This window comes from Crotalus tigris, unplaced genomic scaffold (genome assembly GCF_016545835.1).
Source record: "Crotalus tigris isolate CLP2741 ecotype Arizona unplaced genomic scaffold, ASM1654583v1 scf7180000017536.10889498, whole genome shotgun sequence".
Classification (NCBI taxonomy): Eukaryota; Metazoa; Chordata; class Lepidosauria; order Squamata; family Viperidae; genus Crotalus; species Crotalus tigris.
This window is the reverse complement of record NW_024096460.1, coordinates 1,343,068-1,361,659: the sequence shown is the minus strand read 5'-3', so window position 1 is coordinate 1,361,659 and position 18,592 is coordinate 1,343,068. Positions and strand designations below refer to the sequence as shown.

General features: G+C 33.0%; 1 protein-coding gene across 1 annotated transcript in view; it reads left to right on the top strand.

Annotated features, from left to right (window-relative positions):
- Nucleotides 1-17,657, top strand: part of RAB11FIP2 (RAB11 family interacting protein 2) — a 33,605-nt gene extending 15,948 nt beyond the window's left edge. Inside the window, exons 4-5 of the mRNA XM_039346758.1 lie at nucleotides 7,036-7,081; nucleotides 13,715-17,657. Of these exons, the coding sequence (XP_039202692.1) occupies nucleotides 7,036-7,081; nucleotides 13,715-13,942 (274 nt within the window). The 3' untranslated portion in view covers nucleotides 13,943-17,657. The remainder of the gene's footprint in view (nucleotides 1-7,035; nucleotides 7,082-13,714) is intronic.
- The last annotated feature ends 935 nt before the right edge of the window (nucleotides 17,658-18,592 follow it).

Genomic DNA, 18,592 nt, shown 5'->3' with positions numbered 1-18,592 from the left:
CAGATAGATGTCTCAGTGAAGTGTCCTAATTAGATTATTATTATGTTGGTTGCATAGTCAACCAGATGTTTGACTGGATTTCACATTTTTATCTAACAAGTCCTTTCCAGGGACATAGGATAGACACCTGTGATCTAGTCTGTCTTTCTGCTTGCCAAAGGTTCTATTAAAGTGTATCAGACAAATGTTTGTCCAGCCTCAGCTTGAAGATTTTTATTGAAGGAGAATCTACCATTTCATGAGAGAGTCTCTTTTATTGGTTGAAGTGAAAGGGATGCTTACCTTCTGAAGATTAATGGACCATATCTTCCCTGATCAACTGAAATGATGTGAGGCTCCCTTAGATGATATCATTGTCTATAGCGAATGCTGGGAAAACCATTTAATGCATTGGAAAAAGTAGTGACAAGTATTCAAAAAGCTAGTTTTACAGTAGATCCAACAAAATGTCATCTGGGTTATAAAGAAATCAGATATTTAGGTTTTTTGGTAGTGAATGGAATCCTAACAGATAAAGGAAACCCAACTGAACAATATAGCTAAAGAGAAACCAGTTAAACAACTGTGTGGAGCACCAGTATAAATATTGAAAATTCAAAAGTATTCACAAATGTTTAAGCCCGCAGTATATCTTATTTAAAAGTGATTATAATTTTATAATTATATAATTTATATAATTATAATTATTATGATTTTCAGCTTTTTAAAAGTATATGATGGTAATGATGATGTTGATTATGGTAAAATATATTCTAAAAAGAGTAATTGAAAGATTTTGAATAAGTAACTAAATGGAGGAATAGCTAATATACTTTAGAAAATATAAGTTTTTCCCACTAGTGAAAAATCAAATAAGTAATTTTTAGCATATTAAATATTGTTCAGAGTTCAATGTTCTGTATTATGGTAATACAAAAAATGTGGTTTGACTTGTATCTTGTAATGTGTATTAATAGCTTATGTTTTGAAAAGTTATTTTACCACTTCAAACATTTTTAAAAAAACATTTAAGAAAAATTAAATGTCTTAATTTCCATCTGCTTTCTTTATCTTTCTGCTTCCTTTTTGTCTGACAGTCTCAGCAACATTATTTGTTGCATCTGTGAATTTTCATGTTTCTGAATACTGATGGAATTTAATGTTAAGGCATATTACTTTGTATTAGGCATTAATTTGGAATACCTTTTCATAATTAAACTGTAAAGTTTCAAATAGTGTTAACATTGCCTACTGTTTTGGGATCTATTTTTCCATGTTTCCAGGGTATATATCCTTGTCACTCTTTGAAAAATGTTATTCATTGTTGCATATGGTAATTATTGTTTACAAAAGAACTTCACTAAAATGAACTACATAATTGCAAATGGAAACTTACATTTAACCAAAGCAAATAATAAAGTATCTTAATTTTAGTAGAATAGATTTGGAAAAGATATAATTTCAATTATATTTATATAATTTATTTAATATATATAGCAATTATATACTTTCCATTTTCTCAAATTATTCACTAATTCCAGAACTGTAGCCCACACAGTGTTCCTGTTCACCCTCTTTTCTTGAATATTTATTTATTATGAAGTCTTTATATACTATATGTTTCTGTATAAATTGTATCTTCAATATTTATTTAATAATATGGTTTGATTTTTAAAATGGACATAGTTTTATGACATTTGTTTAACTGAGTTTATCTTACAGCATATCATCTTGAAGTGTAATGTAAAATACCGTATTTTCTGGCGTATAAGATGACTTTCTAAACCATGAAAATCTTCTCAAAAGTTGGGGGTCGTCTTATACACCCAGTCGTCTTATACATCGGAAAATATAATACATCAAAGCAAGCTCCCCTGTATCCTGCGCCCCATGCTCCTCACCCCTTGGCATGGGGATTGGCTGTCCATATGAGAGTTTAAGAGTCCCACGCAGCCAAATAGCCCTAGAAAAGTGTCCCTCTGAGAAACAGCTGGGAGGAAGGGGCGAGGTTGGAGCGTTGGCGGACCAATGGCGGGAGAGGAGTGCTGGTGGGGAGCCAGCCAAGTAAGAATGCCCGTGTTGGGTCAGCAGTGGGGGCTTCCCGAGAAGAAGTGCCCCCGCCCCCCTTGCTGCTTAAGTGCTGCTCAGTGCTCACAGAAGGCCAGCTATTTTGCAGAAGCGTCCGTCCCCCAGGCAGGGATCCTGCCCCTCCCAGTCTAGGGAGGTGGAGGGAGGCGGTGCGAGCGGGGCTTTTCCTCCCCCGGGGAAAACCCCCTGCCACCAGCCTCTGCTCGGGTGGCCGGCAGGAGCAGCTGATGGGAGCCGGCGCCTGCGCAGAGGGTGCCGCTTCCTCAGGGTTGACCACACCCGGTGCCGTCATGCTGAGCGCCAGAAGCCCTGGGACCCCGACGGACGGACGCTTAGTGTTTCCTCCTCCGTGCTCAGCCGCTTCTTTGGCAACCTGCAGCCGTCGCTGGTGCTCTCGCTGCACAGATGACAGCGATCCGCCCACGGTCCGGCAGGCGCTTCCACCGACGGATTTTAGGATGCGCTGCCTTTGCCAGTCCCACCTGGCGTGGGCAGCCTTGGGGTCGGGCAAGTGGGAGTAGAGGGTGTTTTCAGATCCATTTGGAGAAAATGGATCCAAAATCTCTACCTGTTGGACAGCTGGGCTTGGCTAGTGCCGCGACCCGCTTTCCTCCCACCTCCCGCTATCCTTTAGTCCTCCTCATATACTGCAAAGCTTCACAAGTGCACCCCGATGCTTATGGGATGTTACCCAGCTACATTTGTCTTCAGCAGATCAGGAACAAGCGATGAAATATAATGAAATGCTAATGTGCTTAGGACTTACATTACTTTTATTAGAAAGTTAAAGTACCCGTATTTTCCAGCGTATAAGATGACTTGCCAAACCATGAAAATCTTCTCAAAAGTTGGGGGTCGTCTTATACGCCCAGTCGTCTTATACGCCGGAAAATACGGTAGTCTTTTTAAGGCAAGGAAAGAAAATTTGGGGGAACAAGACTACACTTTTGAGGAGATTGAGGGTCACATTGGGCAGGTTAAGAATGTCAAATAGGTGAAGGAAGTTTACACATATGCCTGCTCTTGATTTTCTAATAACTTTTTGTGGGGGGCATTGAGGGAGGAGGGGAATTTATTTAACTGTGTAAGTTTATTTCAGGCTTGCTTTAGAGTTTTGTGTTTTCAAGCCTGAAATGGAAGATTGCCTTTTAGCAGTCTCACCAGAAGTCAGAAGTGTGTTTGGGAAAAAAGTTGGGATACATTTGGCAGATAAGGGCAATCATAACTGTTAGGTAATATTGATATATAAGATAATTGTAATATTTTTCTAATGTTTTGATTTTGGAAACCTGATCATTTTGGGATAATTAATTCATATTCTTAAAATGTAAAGGCAAACAACACTCACATAAAAGCATATTGCTACTCTTGTGACCTGCTTTTCTTAAAATACTGTTCACATAGGTTTGCTTCCGCTATACCTGTACTGTTTCTACTTTTCAAACCTCCAGAAGTACTTAGAAGAAAGTTAATTTCTGTTTTCACTTCTGTCCACTTAAGATACTGTAAACCAAGAACAGATAGTTTTAACAGCCTGAATATTTACAGCTCCTACAACAAAGATATCACCCTAAGTTTATAAAAAATGTTAAAAAGAAATTATACAAATAGATGTTTCTTAACTGCCAAAGCATATCTTAAGACTTTTATATTTTGAGTCATTATTGTGAATTTCCATAGAATAATTTTGAGAGAATTAAAAATGATACAAGTTATGCCTTTTCTAGTTCTAACAAATTATATTTTGTTATTTAGAATTATTGATGATTTGAATTCATGGAAATTAAAAATGTCAACTCTCTGGCTGTTAGGGATAAATGACTTTTTCCTTCATTCTTCACTTGGGCCAAATTGCAATATTGTTTCTTTTTTTTAAAAAAAACAAACAAGTTTTATTGATTTTTTATTTTTACAACAGGTGCTTGAGAAACAACGTGGTGACGGGGTAATCAATTATCCAAAAACAAAATCATACGTATATAAGTCAGATTAAATCATTAGAAACTCCCTATTTCCCTCAAATAATATAATATATTCAAATTAATGTATTTTTCGATAAAATTCAATCAATCAGAACAATCATCAATAACATTTCATCTGTATAACTCCAAATCCTGTTTTTAAGCTTTACTATTTACAATTACCATATTCCACTTAGGTTTTTAGATAAGCATATTATTAACATTTCAGGTGTCCCTCCTTTCCCTTTTTTTTGGAGATAATCCTTATCTCTAAAATTCACATATTATTTCAACCATAACATTCTTGTATTTTCTATAAGTATTCTATTTTTTAATCTAGTAACTCATTTATTAATATCATTTTTCTTTTATCAGAAATCCCTCTTATTCTCCTTCCATTACAAAATAGCTATCCTTCCTAAAAATAAGAATATTACTCCAAAAAATACATTTCTACTCTATTTTAAATCTATAATCTATCAATCAATCAGTATCTATGAAAAACTCTTTTAACCCACTCAATAAAGTTTAAATCCGGTCCGAATAATTATTATATCCACAACAAGCATATTGATACAGAAAAACATCTTCTTACTAAGTTCACATATTTGATTAATCTTTATTCAGTCAAGTTCTCTAAAGCCTTATTTACCAATCTTAAACCTTAAATCAATCCGTTCTTAAAAGCCTTTTTAACCCATTGCATACAATTTTAGGTCACACTTTTAAGTCTTATTCTAGCTTTCTTCTTGTGGCAACAGGTTTCCATAACAGAGACTCTATATCAATAAATAAATCTCTTTTTATTCCTCGTGGTATCATTTGAGTCAAGAAAAAACGTCCCATCCTCTGTTTTAGGAACCTGACTCCTTTGTAGTTAATCCCCTGTTGTTTTAAAAGTTCAAGTCTCAACATTTGATTCTGCTGAGTAAGACACTCAGTTATGTCCAGTTTTGTGGTTAGTAGTTGGTTATCAAAATTGTCATAGTTCTCAATCAGTTGTATTTGCACGTCCATTTCTGTTACTTTTGAAATTGTATATGGTTTAGTTAAAGTCACTTTTTGATCATCAGGAGTCTCAATAGGTTGTATATAGAATGGCATAGAATCTTCTTTAGTGTTGATTGATTCCTCTTTTGTTGTTTTTTGGCCTGTAGGATAGTCAAATGAAGTCTGGAGGTCGGTTTGTAAGTTCCAAACAGGGTTTCTGTTTTTTTTATTTCTGTAGTAATCTCTTTTATTTGAATGCATATTTGCTTAGTGGCTTCATAGACTTTTTCCAATATAAGTTTACAGTTGAGTTGTAAATAGGGTTTCTCCATTTAAATAGCAACTAGTGACAGTCCTGTTATCTTTTAGTAGAGGCTATGTTTAATAACATTTAGCCAGTATCCACCCCCACAAATTTAACAGCTGTTGAATTTCTTTGTCTTTTCCCTTTTATGATGATCTGAAGGTCAAAGACAACCTCAGCATCAAATTAAAAAAAAAGTTGCAATTTTAAATTTCTCCACAGGGTGTCCTCAGTAGACAATAAAATCTCTTCCCAGACACCAAAAATGACATCAAGAAAATCAAGAAAAAATAGCATTCTTCACATATAAACTAAATCCAGTAATGAAATTCAATAATAAGAATTTTTTCAAGACCCCAAAGTGAATAGAAGTAAAAAATAGTCCATAAAATTAATTTTCATTCCATTTTCAAAGCTTCTCTTCCCACACTAACAAGCGCCACTCTCTCAGAGAAGGGAAATAATTCCAAAAATGCTTTTTACAGGGAAAAAAAAGAGAAAAGGGCTAAGAGAGGAAAAAAAGGTCTCACCTGGATCAACCACGGTGGTTCTTTATGCTTAGATGTTCTTCTGACTTTTGGTTACTGCAGCAAAGTGATCGGCCATTTTACTGGCCGATCTTTTCTCTGTTGGCCCTAAGGAGCAATCTCGGACTGTGGAAGGAGCTGCCATCCTTCCATAGTCGACGAGGGTCTCCTCAATGGTAGTTGCCCCTCCAGGACGACTTTTCGACCCGATTAAGGATCTACTGGCAGAGGGAAAGCAGCCCGCGAAGAGAGGAGTCTCTCTGCATAGCTGCACACGCCGCGATCCGGAACCGGAAGTCGCAGTATTGTTTCTTCAAAGGAGAAAACGGCAAACCAGTTATTTCATACATTGTTGAATCAGTACCTATGGGATCATTGCAGTGATAACCTTAAACTTATGAAGAGATTTTATTTTACTTTCTTCTGACTTTCTCTTCCTCTCTGATTATACTTTAACAAATTCTTCTGGAAGGAAAACTAATATCCTTATCCCCATCCTAACTGTATTCTTGCTACATGGACACAAAGCCCCAAAGGGCAATCGTTATTATTTTTTTAGGACAGCTATCCTTTCGTTGAAAACCTGGTATAAACTACTTAAGCCAATTTTCACATAGCATTTATTCTAGATGAAGAAGGGCCCATAGGAATCAGTGCATTTTAGTATCATTAAAGTTGGAATAGGATCAATCAACCCTCAACGTATTCACTCTTAGTATATATGTTTACATTAATAGAAATTTTAAAATGCTACATCCAAATAGTTTTCTATGATGTGTAGTATTTGCATATAATGTATATATAGTTTACTGCTTCTTACTATGACTTTATATAAAGAAGAGCATGTTTATGTTTGTTTTGTAACCAGAATGGTAGAACATTATTATCATGCATGATCATTTTCTTGAGCTTACATATGGTCTGATAATGTCTTGTAAGGGTTTGAACTCTATTACTGAAGTATTGAACTCTCGAAGAAATCCGAACTTTCTGTTTGGCTACACGTTAAATATTAACACATGTTAACTTTTAAAACGATAGTGCTGTTTAGAAAAAAAATCTTCTGTGTCTAATTTTCAAAAATCTGGGGGAAGGATGATGTATGGGAAAAGAGCAACCATTATTTTGAGATATTACATACTTCTAAATATTTATTATATTATATATATTTTTATTACTTCCATAGTTTTAATGTGAATTCTGAAAACTCTGAAGAATTTCAAAAAACAATGGTAAGTAACTACTTGATTGATGTTCCATTTTATATTTGAGAGGGAATATCCCCTGTTTAAAGCTTAGTTGGTTAAAACTTTATTGTTTTTAGCAGACTGATTGAACCCTAATTTAATAGTACAAATGTACAGATTTTCTTTCCTGAATTAATCCAGAATCCCATCTGGATTATTCATTTCCTTCTTGAAATTGATAATTCAGAAACAAGTTGTCTTTTTTGTTGATTGTTTTAACATGTGATATATAGAGATATATTACCCCACAATAGATGTGGTTAATAATTTAAAGGTATAAATAGCCTGTTCTTCATGAATCTGTGGTAAGTGGCTTCATGAATCAAACCATATATGAAAAGATTGGGTAAAAAGCAGAATCATGCAATCTAATCCCATACCTGTTATGCATAAGAAGGCATTCTGCATGCATACTTACATGTTTTCTTAATGTTTTTAGGTACACAGAAAATAACAATTGACTTAAATTTCATAACTTAAAAAAGATGCACAGTATGAATTTGTACTGATATAAATATAGACCATTTTTCACACTTCTTGAATATGTAAGTGGGTCATATGCACAGACAGAGTGCTATTTTCTTTTATTTGGGATGGGCAATCTTTTAGTGGTTGGAGGCAGCACTTTTTTCTAGAAGCAAAGGTTATGGTGGATGGAACATTAATGGACAGTGGAAACAACCAAATATCACATTTTGCTGGTGGTAGGGTTTATTGCTTTCCCTTTTTGTTTTGGAGAGATTTTAACTTCTTTTAAGATTGTTTATGCACCTTTTAAAACAGTCTCCTGCCTTAAAACGGAAATAAATTGCTTTATCAGTTTTAGGCATTGGCAGTATATGATGTTATGGCAGCTACAAAAAAACGCTCAAGGGTCATAGCTGCCTATCCTTACTCTATGTTGAAGAAAAATTAATTATCTAACTTTATTTATGTTGCTGTATATTTCTCCCCAGTTTCTTGCTTTCTAATCTGAAGAGATTAACCCCTCTCGGCCTCTATTTTTATTGAAAGGATTCATACTTCTCAACTGTATTACCTGTTGTTTTTCACCTTGGATATGTTGTTTAATTGAGTGACAAGATGCATAATAATATTGCCTCCTACAGGCTTGTATATTTGATGGAAATATGAACTTTTATGCATTAAATTCATTGGAATATATATTTTAAGAAGGAAATATATTGGAAGGTAACAGAAATACTGGAAGATGGCAATGCATGAGCACTTTTGAACCTAAGTCCCCTAATCCCTTTTCATCCTTTTACTTTTTGTTTATTGGAAGATAATATACTCAATTATTATTTGCTAAATCCAAGTCCTATGGGTCTTTTTAAGTGGTTTAGAAAAGTTAATCCAAATGTGAATTCTAGATTGATTAATAAATATTACAAGATAATAATCAAGAAACATTTATTTATTTATTAAAAATAAACTCAATCATAAAAGACTCCCAGTACCGCACAAAGAGCAATAGCGACAAACCAGAATGAAAAAAGAAAATGTAATTTAGAATTACTGGGGAAAAAATGCAAGTAGCCCTCACTTTGCAATCCGATTGGGACTGGAATTTCCCTCTCTAAGTATTGTGGTAATTAGGCAAAATAGCATTAGTGACATCACTGGAGGTTTTTAAGAAGAGATTTGACAGCCCTTTGTCCAGAGTGGCGTAGGATCTCCTGCTTGGACAGGGGATTAGACTAGAAGACCTCTAAGCTCCTTTCCAACTCAGTTATTCTGATATTTTTCAATAAGTGAGGACTTTCACTAGGCATTCTATGTTCATTTGCATTTGGACAACACAGTATCTTTGTAATAGGTGGTGATATAGATACCTAAGCTGTGAGATACATGGGTTTTTATAGAAATAATCAGCAGCCCGAATTGCACTCAAAAAAACCCTGGTATTCAGTATATCTCCTGCAGCATGTTGTCACAAGACTGTAACAAAATAGTCTTGCTGCATTTTATACTACTGGTAGTTGAAGTTTCTGTGCTCTTTTAAGAGCAGACCCGTGTAAAGCAGTTTGTAGCAATAAGGGAAGTGATAAAGGCATGAGTGACAATCTTTAGTGCCCATATACTAGCTGGCAAGGGCTTCTACCTATGGACTTCCATGAACTTCATAAACCTTATAAATCATCATGAAAAATAAAAAGAGGCTCTTAAATGCTAGATCTGTTTCTTCAGTTCAAATATGGCAGTATTACGGCCTGTTCTATAATAACTATAAAGTTGGTTTTCCCTTGTTTAAAGAGAATGCTATTTGTCCAGACTCAGTTGAAGCTGTCACTAATTTAAGAATCAGTTCATTAGATTTGGTGCATTATTTAGGAAGAACTCAACTGAACTCATTGAGCTACCATATTTATCTTTAGGAGGCTTGCATAACAAATGTTATTATTTACCTGTATTTCAAAGCTTTTTATTTTTATGCTTCTATATCATTATTCAGAACAATATAACAAATTTCTAAAAAACTATTTTACTCTTGAAGTCCAAATTATGGGAAATACAATGTGTAGAAGGCACTTTTTTAGGAAATATGAACCATAATAATTGCAAGAATTCAAATATTGCAGCCTTAACAAATAGGTTTGAAGTAATTTAAATAGCATTCTTCCAATGACTTACATTGTGGTTTTCCCCTGGGAAATGGTATTTTATATATTTATTTTGTTTTGTTAGTGCTATCACCTGTGACTGAATGAGAGATAGCCGATTGAAAAGAAAGCCTAATTAAAAGCCAAAAGAAGAATGGAAAAGTAAAACAAGAGATGAGAAAGTGGTTTCAGTTATATTCCCAAAACAAATGTCCTTATTAGAATAAACAAATGATCAAAGAATGCCAAGTTCAAATGTTATCTTTGCTTTTTCCCGCAGCAGCTATCAGTTTGTACCCAAATAATACTTGATTATCAGATTTTCTCTACTTGCTTGCTCGTTTGAAACTGTGGTGTTTTTCTCCTATTCTTTACTGAATTTGATATCAATATTGTTGGGAAATGGCATAGAATATTTATTTTTAGTTAATTTGTCCTTATTTACTGAACATGTGTTTCCATTTAAGATAGTAAAATTATATTGATCTCAATCATTACATTAGTTGCATAGATATAGTTGTTTTACTTGAAACTATGCATATGTTTTGATCTAAGTGATCAGAAATGAACAAAGTTTAATATATTCAACCATCTGCGGTATATAATTAAAATGGTATTTCTGCCAACTGATACAAAGATGGAAACATGAAAAAAATTATTATCTAAAATATGAATATATTTTTAAAAGTGCAAATGAATATATAAATTCAGAATTATTATACAATTCAGAGAAACAAAAAGTATGTATCAACATTTCTTTTAGATTTTGCAACCTATGCCTATGATACTGTAAACATGTCCCAGTCATATAAGTATTTGAAAAGTTGCAGGAGATATAAACACTATTCTGAAATGATTGCTAAAAGCAAATGAGCTATGAACATAAATAAAAGCACTCTTTTTATTTTCAATTAATGGTCAGGAGCTCAAAAAAATTAACACTTGACAGATTTGCAGCATTTATGTTGCCTCCCTCACCCATTCTAATTAGCTTTATTTCAAATTTCCACTTGCATATTTTAATTATATGATAGGTGCCAAACTTTAAATAGAAGTAATTTGAATGAAAGGGGTTAAAACTGAATTATTGTGCATTTGATGTATTAAAATCCTGTATGTATGACCAGCAGTCATTTAAAACAAATTTCAGAGATCCTATTTTTTACTAACTGCATTGTAATATTGATAGTTTATTGCTATCCTTAAATTTAGATATTACAGTCAACTTTGGTCAATCTGGAAGAGAAACATGTACTCACAGAGCAATTAGTCCCACTGAAATATGAATCTTCCAAGAATTCTCATTTTTCAATTACAACTCTGTTAGAACTAGAAAATGTACTTAGACAAACAATGCTTTAGAAGTACCATAAACCTTTGATCCTTTAAGATTCAGTTCTGAAAGAAAGGCAGTTCAAACATTTTTAGATATGTCTTGAATAAACAATTTCATACATTACCAGAATAGGCAAAGATTGGTGTATAAAATTGTACAGACAAGGTATCCAAAATGAAACAAGGGACATTTGCATACTCTTTAATTAGGGTTACAGAATTAGAACATGTTGTCAAATTATAATGATATATATATATGTATGTATGTATGTATGTATGTATGTATGTATGTATGTATGTATGTATGTGTATATATATATGAACATTAAGGTAGTTTGGTCAGAGATGTTTGCTTTTTGTCAAACTGCATGGACATTTTCCAATCATATTCATTCATCATGTAGCAGTCTAAATGCTTCAGATACATATCTGGAATCTTGCAAATGTTCTTCCAGTTGCATGTTAGAAAATAATTGTGTACATCTAAATGTTTCACTTACTTTTAAATGCCATTTTAAATCTATACCTATATGTCTGTATCTGTCTATGAGTGTGAATAGTTTCAAAAAGCAGAAGGATTAATTGATAGTTATATTTGATGAGCTCCACATTAGTTGGTGATTTGAATGTATTAAGTGTCATCCAGATAAATAAGCAAGGAACAGTATTTTTATATCATAGATTTTACTTCATATATGCAGTAATACTTTACATTTCATTCATTCAGTTGCAGATTATTGAATGATAGTGTGGTTTCTGTGGATGTGAACCCTAACTTGCTATTTAAATATAGAAAGTGATAGATATGAGCAAATCTTAAAATAGAGTCTGAATTCATTAAAAAGAAGCATGTAGCATTATCTCACTGTTGGGAAGCAACCAAGAAATGTTTTTGAGTCATGTCTATTATCCATTTTAATCATATTGGGTTCTTTTCAAATATAGACTAGTTGCTTTGCATCATCATCTGCCAGGAAAGTGGGAAATAGTCCAGAGAAATGTTCACTTAATAACACTGCACTGTGGATCCCAGATGGAGGCTTCTTTTCACTTAGATCTCAATTACAATCTGCTCCTGCTTTTAGGTGCAGATCAACAGTGAGACAGGGGGAAAATGGTGTACTATAAATTCCTTAGTATTTATATTTTCCTGCAACTTTCTTATTGAAGTTCTGCCAGAATTAATCAGGTGAACCATTCTGATAGTTGCAGAATTCTCCCAGAACTTTTTTGGGTTGTTTTATTTATTTATTTGTTGCTTTTGTGTGTGTATTTATGTCCTAATTTTCAATGAACTTGCTATTAGCATATAACAAAAGAGAAAGAGAGAGAGGCCCTGTCGTCAGGTTTAGAAACTTAAAAAAAGCAAGATATACAAGCAAAGGGAGTGGATGAGATCAGTTCTTCAAGGCCAGAATAAAGTGATAAACTATACCTAGGACTTGTGACTAGCTGGGCAAGCCTAATCTTTGTTTCTCTAATTCTTTCTTGAATGGCAATTAATTGTTCCTGCTTCTTTCACTTTTTTCCTTTTCTGGCCCAAGTCTACAGGATGTTGCAGCTAAGAGTTTCTATCTACATAGAAAGATATATCTGTCAGCCTATCATTCCAGTACTTCACAGTCATAGCAGTTGCCCTAGGATCCTTAACTGATAGCAGAAACTACAATATATTCCTTTTGTTTGTTTTCTTGTATCAGGGCTAGTTTTTTCCATACCATTGACCAATTGTATAATGGGATATATAAATACAAATCAGAACTTGACCTAAACAGAATTTTTTTTTTGCATAGCTATTTTGATAGAAAAAAATAGAAATATACCAAATCTTATAATTCTTGAAATTATAGTAGCTGATTTGAGAAAATGTCTGAAACAGTTGTTGCCACCTGTTACTTATAAACAACATTATAACTTATAGTGAGGAATAAATAAAATTCCTGAATTGTTCATGTTTGTGTCACTTATAAAATTTCATGTGTTGCTTATATGGAAATTTATACACAGAAAGACACATATAGTGAATAGTTCTGAAATTGTATGATTAAAATTGGCTGTGATATAGAAATATTATCTGCAGCTTCCACATGGTAGTAATATAAGAATCCTTAGTTTGTACCAATCCATATGACATATAGGACACATTTATTAAATGCTCCCTGCATTTCTTTAGAAATGGGGTTCTAATTATTCATTAATTCATGGAGTTTGTACATTACCATGTACAGTGCTATTTAGTATGAATTGTGATAATAGAGTTAGAGCAGTGTTGAAATTACATGAGAAGATATGAAGAAGCTGGATTAAATAGAAGTAATCCTTAATTTATGAACTTTTCTTTAACAACTATACAAAGTTATGATAGCACTGAAAAATGATGTTAATGACAGATGTTCCGGTCCCAAATGTGCTTGTGAGAACTACCTGTAAGCTGTTCGTTACAATATTTTTAAAACCTATTATATCCAAGACAGAAATGGATCTTGATGTATTTGCAGTATTTATGCAGGGGTGTTTGCCATAAGTGTATTTCTTTGCTCCTCTTTATTTAAAAGTGCTTCTATAATGCATGCCACATTGTGAATTATATGGAGAAACTTTTGTGAAGCCTTTGAATGAATCACACTTTTCTATTAAGACCATGCTTCTAGTTCTATCCTTAAAAATATCTTTATTCTAGGATGGAAATCCTTTTGATGCTGCAATAGGATATCATAATCTTACATATGAAGAGGTCTTGCAGGAGTTGATGAAACACAAAGAACAACTGAAGAAAAAAGATACCCACATTCGTGAACTTGAGGACTATATTGACAACCTTTTAGTACGAGTAATGGAAGAAACTCCAAGTATTCTGCGAGTGCCATATGAACCTTCTCGGCGAGCTGGCAAATTTACAAAAACCTGAGCTAATGCCAACACTCCTGGTATTAATTAAGAGGATGGATTGCTTAGTGCAGTGTTTTGATATTGTAAATTTCATATTCATGCTTTGTCCTGAGAGCATTTGACTCCAAATTTAAGTTAGTATTAGTTCTTGAATCTGTATACAAACTTCAGTTTTATAAGGTGAAAATGTAAGCTCCTTTTGCTGCAAAACATTCCTTTACTTTGAACATGTATATCCAGGTATGCTTTATTTTCAAAATATTATGGTTAGTTTGGGTATCCTGTACAGTAATCATCTAATATACATACTTGAATATTTATTTTGCACTTCAGTTAATCACTTTGGAATTGCAGCATGCTGCCAGAATGAATGTGCATAGTCAGAATGTGTTTTGCAGCTCTTAATATGAAGGAAAATGTGATTTACTTTAGGAATCACTAGTAAATGAGGGGGTAATACATTTTTTCCTGAGAAGGTAGACAGTATTGATCCTTAATGTAGTGCTTATTTGAAATAATTACATCTGTGCTCTTGAAGAAATGAGAGTTTTTCAAATGGCAAATTCCATAATCTATATGGATAGAAAAGAGCTTAATATATTAAGGTACAGTATGCCATTGGTTTAAGCACACATATGCACATTTAAAAAAAGAGAAATAAAGCAGAAGAAACTAGTGGATAATACCTCATTTTTAGACTATAAGAAGTATGGGGGGAAAGCTGATAGGAACATAACATTCTAAATATTAGTATGTCAGCCAACCTATACATGTGTGTTTAGCAGTTTGTCTGTATACACATAGACATATGCATAAAACGTATGCATCATTTGGGTTCTGCAATATTTGAGACAGGAAATTGAGATTAATTTGCTTGTTTTTTCAAATATAGGAAATTATTTTTTAAAATAGATTGCAATTACTTCAGTACTTTATTCTGTGTCAGAGTCAAATATTGTCCTCCATTAAAAAGTGATGGATATATTTGACTCAGCATGTCTCTGACTAAATAAATTTATGTGCATTGTTGTTTAACTATTTCAAAGTGGTAAATGCAATTCTAATGGAAAATATTGCCATACAGAAAATATTGTTTACTATATTGTAATAAAAAAAATATTCCTTTATTTTATAAAAAATTCAGGCAGAATGATTGCTAGTATGAAGTGCAAATAGGCTTAGACATGAGGATACAGCATTGGGAAGAATGAAATAACGTTTTTGTTCAGTTTTCTTCTTGATTGTGTAATGCAGATTTTTTTCATACAGAAACATATTAAGGATTTCTATGGAAAAGAATGGAAAATATTTTCCCTTTTTTAGAGTATTAATAAATTTAATTCAGAAAGTTTTGTTTTTGATTATGTATTACTGATTAAAATCCTTTTGTAACTAAAATAGGTTAGCAGTATTATCAGAAGGAGCAAGAATTCTTTGTATTTTTAATACTCCCTATCCACATTAAGCAGTGTATTGTGCCATGAAAAGAGACCACGCTTGGATTATTAGACTTTGGTTTATTTTTCAGTATGGAATAAACAAGTAAACTTATTAATAAATGCATACATTTTTCCTATATAATTCAAATTAAGTACAAATCCTAAGCTATGCTTTATTTGTTAATATTAACTTCTGCATTTAAAATAGGTGTTTATTTTCATAGTTTGTACAGAATATATTTTAAAAATCAGTTGTTGATTGAAAGTTTACAGATGTTGCATAGTAACACATTTAATGACTTCCACTTATATTATTTAAATTCTTGGGCCATTGACATTTATTCTGAGATTCCAATATATTCAGTTCATTAGATCCTTTCTACATGTGTTCTGCAAATATACCAGCTGAGTATAAACCACTTTATATGTTGGAAGTTTTAATATTTAACTTTTTAAAACTTATTAAGTTTTCAAATTAACTTGGTTAATCTTAATGGGAAATATCAACAGGCTGGAGTGTAAAGTGTTTAATTCTTAGAATTAAAGTTAAGTTTTATGAAGGGTTTTGTTTTTTGTTTTGCTTAAATTCTCTATTCCTTTTAATTTCTGTTTAATACAAAAGTGAATTAAAGGATACTTTAAATTTACAATAGTTTATAAAAATCACAAAAAGGCAGGTATATTAAAAAGCATCAAAATATATTCAATGAAATGTATATAAATAGTAGCAACTCTTTATAATTTGTATATTAAATGGCTTATATATTTATTAATATAATTTAAATACTGCTTTGTGAGCAACTTCTTAAATATCAATTTGTTTAGGTACATAATAACTGAAACTTCAAAAGAGGTACAAGGCTTCCTTTTATAAATGTTTTACAGAAGCAAGCACAAAGTACCAGCTATAATATAAATTAGCAGGGACTTCCTTTAAAAGCATAATTGTTGCATCTATTTCTCTAACAGTATAGAAGGAAATTCTGTTTAAATATGATGTTGGTGAAATCACAGCCAGTATTAATGTGTTTTCAGAGCTTATTACTCTCTGCAAAGCATATAATTCATTAATTTATTTAAAATAGAATGCTTCCTCCAAAAATGTTCCATACAAAATAAATTCTGAAGCATTGTTTAAAATCAAATTACATCTATTGAAATTACCTGATGGGTAATATTGGGAAAGCATATATTTCACACACCTTTGTGATACCTTGCATGAACATTAATTTCAGCTTAATTACCACTTTTCATTGAATATAGAATTATCCATAGATTATAGTTGCCTAATCTATTATTGTTGGCCTTAAATCAAGGGCTATTTGTAATGGTCCAGCTATGAAAACATTGCCCTCTCTGTATTTTGAAGACTTTTTCAATTGGAGTAATACAGTAATCTCTGTTAAGCATTTTAATGACTTCTTCCCTTCTTTTGCTCAGATTCTTAAAAGAAATTAAATGTATGTTTAAAAGTTATTGCTGCACTGAACATTATTAACAATGTAAAATTGCTATCTATCCAAAGGTCAGTGCACAAGTTATGCGTTTGTAGACTGTTAGGAATGCAGATATATGTATTTGAAAAACATGTTTTAATTACACTATGTTAATTTCCTCCTGATTTCAAAGCAACTGAGTAGAGGCCACAGCATTGATAAGAAGAAAAAGGCAGTACTTAGTTCCATTAAACTATTTCTCCTCCCAAGTATTCTAAACATGAGGTATTTTCCTGGATTTCCTTTTTATGAATGTCCAATGTAGTTCTAGATTTCATTACTTTTATTAAATGTTTTTAGTATACAACTGCTACAGCACTTTATCTTTTTTTAAATTTTAAAAATAATTTTATGATTGATTTAAATTAAGTAAATTATCACACCCTAAAAGATTGTTAGCCCAACTATATCTTCACAATCAAGTATCAAAAGAATCTCAAATACATATACTTTATCATGAATGATCTATCCGATTCATTCAGCATGGATGATTCAGTTTTTATGTATTAATGTGATAAAATGCATAAACCTGTATAGCCATATATTAAATCCCCTAACAGTTCTTGCACTGAGAAAAGTTCAGCTATTTCGTTGAACTACGATTTTTCTCCACAAAATGGAAAGTCATTATGTAAATTGCGCCTATGTGTGTAGAATGTGAAAATGCATGAACCAGCAGTTTTGTTGCATTTGTAGTCTTCAACAGTTTTTAAAAATCAAAATTGTAATCCTAAATTTTAGATTTTGTCCCAGTGGTTGCTGCATGTTAAGCACTAATAAAATACCACTGTGTACTCCAGTCACTTGTGTTGTCGTCATTTTAATATATTCAGTATATGCTACATTTTACTATGCCATACCAAATAAATAGATGAAATGCATTTCATGCAATAAGACTTAAAAATTTCAATTAATTGGTCAGTGCCTGGTAAACCCCTACAATAGGAGAAAAGCTGGGTACTGGACTCAATGGTTCCCAAACAGTCTCTTTTTGAAGGTTGATCCTAGTTGGCAGCATGATTGACAGAACCCTCTTAGCAAATATGCCAGAAATGATGCTTGGAGCCTTAGTAGAAAAAGTCAAAAAACGGAACTGGTTACATGGTTACATGCTCATAGCTTAGCTAATAAGAGTGGTAAAGTGGGTTCACTATTATCACATCAGCAAGTTGTCCTGCAGTTTTGTTTAGGTTTAAGACTCTCATTTGGAGAGGAGTCATCTCAATTGGCTACTCAAATCAGTTTGCACAATATTTCACTGCCAGAGAAGTGCCACAGTCTTGACTCAGCATTTTTTGGGTGGCTAGGGCACTGCCTTCTCATATTATTGGCATCCTCTTTGTATGAATGAACTCCAAGGAAGTGGAGAGGATGAGGTCATCTGCCATGTATAAATAGTTTGGATCCCTGGCTTTTGTGAGGAGTGAATGGGAAAGTGACCACTTGGATCCATGAGATTGATAATCCCTTTCTGTGTGAAGGGAGTTGCCTACAGTCAAGCAGTAGATTGTGGAACATTCTCTGAAGATGCCATCTCTGGATCCTTTGATCCTAAATTAATATTGATTAGTCTCCAAACTTTTCCTTTGGGAACCTGGATGGAATTGATACACCTCATCTGCTCCTGGTTTTTGATAGTATTGACCATAGTAATTTACTGGACTACCTTTGAGGATCAGGAAGCCTTATAGTGGCTCTTCTCCTTCCTAAGAAGATGATTATGGTCTGCAGTTA